Source organism: Numida meleagris, chromosome 27, assembly GCF_002078875.1.
Source record: "Numida meleagris isolate 19003 breed g44 Domestic line chromosome 27, NumMel1.0, whole genome shotgun sequence".
In the NCBI taxonomy this organism is placed as follows: Eukaryota; Metazoa; Chordata; class Aves; order Galliformes; family Numididae; genus Numida; species Numida meleagris.
This window is the reverse complement of record NC_034435.1, coordinates 3,324,024-3,329,977: the sequence shown is the minus strand read 5'-3', so window position 1 is coordinate 3,329,977 and position 5,954 is coordinate 3,324,024. Positions and strand designations below refer to the sequence as shown.

Genomic DNA, 5,954 nt, shown 5'->3' with positions numbered 1-5,954 from the left:
GGGGGGATGCTCCATCTCATGCATTCCCCTCCTATTTGGGGGTCTGGGGGGGGATGCTCCATCCCATGCGTTCCCCTTCTATTTGGGGGTCTGGGGGGGGGGGGGGTTGTCTCACCTGGGTGTCGGTGCCCCACTGGTGCTTGCCGGCCAGCAGCGCGTCCAGGATGGGCCGCAGGACCCCCTCCTTCAGGTGGTCGTCGCCGCTCACCACGTAGCAGAGGGAGCGGACGCGTCGGAAGAATTCCTCATCCACCGTGCGGGCGCTCCACGAGCCGGGCAGGTACGCCAGGTCCACGTACACCGGGGGGCCCTGGGGGGCTGCAGCCCTTGAGCCTGCGGGGACGGAGAGGCGGCGCTGGGGGTGGCGGGGGGCAGCCCCTTCCCCATCCCCAAACGTCCCCCACACCCCCGTGCCACGTCCCCACGTTCCCAGCCCCGTACCTGCTGGGGACGCCCGTCCGGCTCCCATCGATGCTCTGGCTCCAGCGCTGCGCATGGTCCCTGTGCCGCTGGGGGGGCCCTTCTTGTCCCCGGGGGGCAGCCGGGCCTTGTCCCCAGCGGGGCCCCTGCCCTTGAGGGCCAGGCCGGTGGCTTTAGGGGCGTCGGGTTTGGGGGCGGCGGGCACTGCACCCACGCGGGATGGGGTGCGCTTGGCTTTGCCGGGGGGGGGCTCCTTCTTGGGCAGCGCCTCGGGGTCCACCATGCAGATGCCGGGCTGGGCGGGGAGGGGGCAGGGGTCCTTCATGGGGGCCGGCAGCGGGTCGCGGGCCCTGGGGGGGCCGCGGGGGGGCTGCTCCGAGTCCTCGTCCGACTCCAACCCGTCGGCCAGCAGAGAGGGGCAGTCCTCGGTGGCGGGGGGCACGTCGGAGTCGGAGAGGGTGGGCAGCGACTCGCTGACCGAGGTGGGGGGCGTCTCACCCACGGGCTGGGGGGGGGCCCGGCCGCGGTGCGGGGCCGGGGGCTGCAGCTCCTGCGAGGGATCGCTGTCCGACAGGTCGCGGGGGCTGGCGGCGGGAGAGCGGCCGGCTTTGGGGTGCTCGAACTCGCAGGGGGACACCAGGCACAGGTCCACGTCGTGGGGCGAATCGGAGCGGCGGCCGTGGCGCGGAGCCGGGGGGGGGTGCGGGTGGTGGCAGGGCCGCAGCGGCAGCGACAGCCCCCCCGCCTTGGCGGGGTCGGGCTCCGGCGTGGCGCGGGGCCGCCCGCTCTCCTCCTGCGGGGACTCGCTGACCGGCGGCAGCACCTGCTCGAAGGACACCGACAGCGACTCGTCCACCTCGGTGGAGTGCGGGGAGCCCACCTCGGCCGGCAGCGAGGGGGTGGTGACGGTGGGGGACACGTCGGGGACGTCGTCCTTGAAGGGGCTGAGGGACAGGCAGCCCGCCTGCTTCTCGCTGCCGTCCTGCGGGGCTCTGCCCGGAGCCCAGGGGTTGGGCTGCGTGTTGGCACCCGGCTCCTCGGCGCCGTCCTCCACCGGTGACTGATGGAACGGAGTGTGCCCGGCGCTGGCGGGCCCCGAGCTGCCCGGGGACATCATCTCCAGGGTCTTCTCCTCGGAGCTGCCGCACGGGTCCTCGCCGCCCTCGGGGCCGGGGGGCAGCAGCCCGGTGGGCGTCAGGTCAAAGTTGACGCTGCGCTCGCTCCTGGGGGTCTTGGCCAAAGGCGACGGGGGGCCGACAGCCCTCCAGGGGCTGCCCTCGGGGTAGCGGAAGCGCTGGGGGCTCTCGGGCTCCTCCACGCCGTTCTCCACGCAGCTCGGCTCCGGCCCCCTCCCAGCCCCTCCGTTCTCCAGCGGTGACGGCTCCAGCTCGCTCTCGGCCGTGGTGATGCCTTCGTCCGGCGACTCCTCCTTCCTCCTCCGCCCCTCGGCCTCCAGCACCACGTCTTCGGGGGAGGAGGGCTTGGAGCCCTCCGGTGGCCCCGGCTCCCTCTTGCCACCCGGCTCCTTGCCGCCTTTGGCCTTGGGTTTCTCTGGCTCCTTCTTGAGGGTGGCCCTCTTGATGCTGCCGGTCTTGACCAGCGGCTTGCGGGCATCGGGCACCGGTGTTTTCCGTGCCGGGGGCTTTGCAGCAGCCTTGGGCTCAGCCTTGCCGTCCTTTGCGTCCTTCCGCAGCGTATCCGCCTTCACGTCCTTCTTCACCATCTTCACCTCCTTCTTTGGTTCCAGCTTCCCCTCGCTGCTCTCCTCCTTCTTCAGTGGTTTCTTCTCCTCTTTGCGAGGCACGGGCTCCTTCTTGGGCATCGCTTTCTCCTTGCTCACCTTCGGCTTCGCCTCCGCCTTCAGCTTCTCCGCAGAGGAGTCCAGCTTGGCGAGTTTGGCCTTCTCCTCCTCCGACCCCGCTCTGGTCACCTCCCCCAGCGCCTTCGGCTTCTCCTTGGTCCCCACCTTCACCTCCTTCCTCTCCGCCGTTTTCGGAGCCTTCTCCTTGGGTATCCCAGCATCCACCAGGCTGAGCTTGGAGGTGGATGCCAGGCTCTCCTTGCTCTCCGTCCTCCTCTGCTTCAGCTGCTTGTCGGCTTGAGGGCCCTTCAAGTCGTTCTTGGTGACCACGGGCTGCTTGAGGAACTCCAGGTGCTTCACCTTCTCCAGCCCCTCCAGGATGCGCGCCTGGGGAGTGCAGCCGGGGAAGAGGACGCGGATGATTTTGTCGGCGGGGCTGACGGGGTGCCAGACCAGCAGGGCGCACACCGAGGTCAGGCACTGCAGCGGCAGCTCCTGCTCCTCGGGGTACCCGTTCCCCGACCACTGCTGCAGGAGGAACTCCAGCTCCTTGGTGCCCCGCACCGGGTTCAGCACGTACATGTCCAACCTCCCCACTCCCATCTTCTGGAAGAGGACGGTGGGCTCCACGCGGGGGCCGCCGTCCCGCGCCAGGGGGTTGGGGCGGATGCCCAACTTCTCCAGGTAGTGCAGCGTCAGCGCCGCCTCGTCGCAGCTCTTCAGCACCCGCGAGTTGCCCTCGATGGCCTTCAGCTTCTCGGAGGCGTTGAGGAAGACAACGCCCAGCTCCGGGGAGATGAGGTTGCGGGCCCAGTCGCCGTTGCCCTGCGAGCCCTGCGAGGCCGGCTCCTCCTCCAGCTCGGCCAGCTTCCTCTGCAGCAGGCTGTTGATGCCGGGCAGGCTGTCGGTGCCCGCGTGCGTCACCAGGATGGAGTCGATGCGGTCCAGGTGCCGCACCAGCTTCCAGAAGGACGATTTGGGGTTGGAGCCGCCGTTCACCAGCACGTTGAAGCCGTTGACGGCGAAAAAAGCCGAGTCCCCTCTCCCACCCGGGAAGATGTAGCAGCAGGGCTTGGAGAGCTTGAGGAAACCCACCATGGTGGGGGGTTCCAGGAGGTCGAAGGGGGACTGGGGCTCCAGCGACTCCGAGAGGTACTCCATGAACTCCTCCAGCCCCTCCATCTCGGGCAGGATGCAGCCGGGGTTGTAGCGCAGCTCAATGAAGTCCTGCAGGTTGTGATGGTCCAAACCCGAGTTCTTCCACTCCCCGAAGTCGGGGCAGCTGATGGTCAGCCTGGCCTTGGCCGAGGGGTCCGCAGAGCTCAGGATCTCCCCGACCTGTGAAGGGAAAGCGTCAGGCAGGGCCCCGCTCGCACCACATGGCACGCAGGGTCCCTCCGTATGGGGCAGCCCCCTCCCTAGCACACGCCGTGCACCCCTTGCCCACAGTCTCTGGGCCCCCACATAGGCCTGCCCCACTCCTAGCTCTCACTGTGGCCCCCAGTTTCCTGTGCTGGGGGTCAGGATGCAGCCAGCCCTCCCCTGCTCCCAGCCTCGTGCTGCAGAGGGAGGGATGTGCCCGCGGCACAGACAGCTCCGCTCGCTCCGCCAAGACGCCGCGGACGTGAGCAGACAGTGCCCCCCCCCCCACAGCCCGGCCCCGCACCTCCTTGTCGGTGAAGATCTGGATGAAGTCCCGCAGCGAGAAGCAGCCGGTCTGCAGCATCAGCTCCCCCGTCTCCTCCACGCAGGGCCCCGCGAACACCAGCAGCTTGTGCTGCGACACATCCGTGATGAGGTTGCGCAGCTGCAGGGGCCGGGAGGGGGCGTGAGGACACGTGAGGATGCAGCCCCCCCCTCTCCCCCCCTTCTCCCCCGCACACTGTTTGCATCCCATGCTCCCCCCCTCCCCTCCCCCTCCCCCTCACCTCGTCACACAGGGACTTGTCGGAGGGGTTGAGCAGCACCAGGGTCTCCAGCACATCGCCGCGGTGATGCAGGGTCCGCTGACCTGCGGGGACAACAGCTGCCACCCGTCCTTCCCCAAATGTGGCGGGACCCCGAGGACCCCACCCCACCCCGCCCCCAGCTGCGTGTGGGTCAGGGGGTGACACAAACACGCCCAGGATGGGGACAGAACCTGTCCGCTTCCCCTGCGGAAGAGGGACAGCCGCCAGCCGGGACAGCGGGGGATCCGCCGCACTTCCCACCTCCTTCCTGCTGCAGGGAGGGGAGGAATGGGGGCAGCCGGGCTGGGGCTGCCCCGCTGTCCCCCAGAGGCTCCCCACGGGCTGGGGGCTTCAAGCAGGCACCCACCGCCCCCAGGAGCCAAACACGAAGGGGACGTGGGGTACCCCATCCCCGCCAGGGGGTGGCAAGCTGCAAGCACGCAAGGGATGAGACATGCTGGCACCGCGGTGACCATGCATCCCCACCAGCATCCGCCCCGGGGGGAGGGACGCGGTTGTCGGAGAAGGAAGCGGTTTTCCACGTGGGAATCACGGGGCTCAGCCCCAAGCAGCAGCCAGGGGTGGCTGGGATGGAGGTACAAACACGCAACCCCCCCCCCCACCCCTGCGGCCCCCATCTCCATCATCCCGGCCTGCGGTGGCTGTCACCACCTCCTCCTCCAATCCATGTTCCAGAAGCAGCGAAATGTTTGCGCAGCAAAGAGCAGCGCATCCCCTCCGGAGACGCATGAATTAATCACCACCACGGGGTCGGGCGAGGACCGTGCCGACGTGCGCCGGCGCTCACCCCCACCACAGTGCCACCCCCACCCCAGTGCCACCCCCACCCCAGTGCCACCGCGGGGGCCGTCCCCAGCTCCGAGTGCCACCTCGGTACCTTTGACGATGCTGGAGAAGGTGGCGGAGTGGCGGGAGACGAAGAGCTTCAGCTGCTCGTCCAGGTTGCAGGAGGTGAGGTCGATGTCCCAGGAGCGGATGCCTGCGGGACGGGCAGTGCCTGCTGTCCCCGCGCACGCCGCAGGTGACAGTGCCCCATTTCACCCCTCCTAATCCCCAGTGGCAGCGTCAGCCACGCAGTTGAAGGAGAGCACGTGCCCGCTGCCCCCCAACCGCAGCGGGGACTGCACCACGCACCCACCCTGAGCCTCGTGCCGCCCCACTCCGAACCTGGGGATGCCGCACCGCTACCAACGGGGTGGGACACAGCGCGCAGCAGCTCCCACTTGACAGCCCCACTTTGCACCAGCGCTGCCGCCCCCCAGCCCCACGCTGCGAGGGACGGGGACAGCGCGGGGACCTCGGCGCGAGGGTGGCACTGCCGGCGCGTGCACCGTGTGCCGTGACTCACGGCCGCGCCGCCTCTGCCAACCCAAACCCGAACCCCGCGGCTACGGCAGCGCCTTCCCAGCGCCTCCTCAAAGGCGGCGGCAATTAACGGAATTAGCGGTGTCGGGGCGGGCGCCGCCAGCTGCCATGGAAGGGGCTGGAAGCCCCCCCCCCACCCGTGGAGGGGCTCTATCCCTCAGGGGGCTCGGGGGGGGGGGGCTGCCACCCCCACCGCCCGCTAACGGCTGACGATGGCGCAAGGAGCCGCGGCGTGGGGTTGCACAAGGCGCTGCTGGAGCCGCTCTCCAGTGGTTCCCCATCGCTGGGGCTTTGGGCCACGTCCTCGAGCAGCCCTGGTCCCCACCCCCGTGGTGGCACGTGGTGGTTGTCCCCAGCGTGGGGCTGCTTCGGAGCTGCGGTGCCACGGGTCCGGGCTG

At 69.7% G+C, this 5,954-nt stretch overlaps 2 protein-coding genes across 2 annotated transcripts in view; both read right to left on the bottom strand.

Annotated features, from left to right (window-relative positions):
• Positions 1-15, bottom strand: part of FCHO1 (FCH domain only 1) — a gene marked incomplete in the record, with an annotated part of 4,773 nt that extends 4,758 nt beyond the window's left edge. Inside the window, 1 exon segment of the mRNA XM_021379022.1 lies at positions 11-15. Within this exon segment, the coding sequence (XP_021234697.1) occupies positions 11-15 (5 nt within the window).
• On the bottom strand, positions 32-5,222 carry MAP1S (microtubule associated protein 1S; the record flags this gene model as incomplete). The annotated part of the gene is made up of 5 exons (XM_021379021.1): positions 32-333; positions 442-3,559; positions 3,888-4,028; positions 4,150-4,232; positions 5,069-5,222. Coding segments are annotated over 5 exons (3,798 nt in total), but the record flags the coding sequence as incomplete, so codon positions are not given.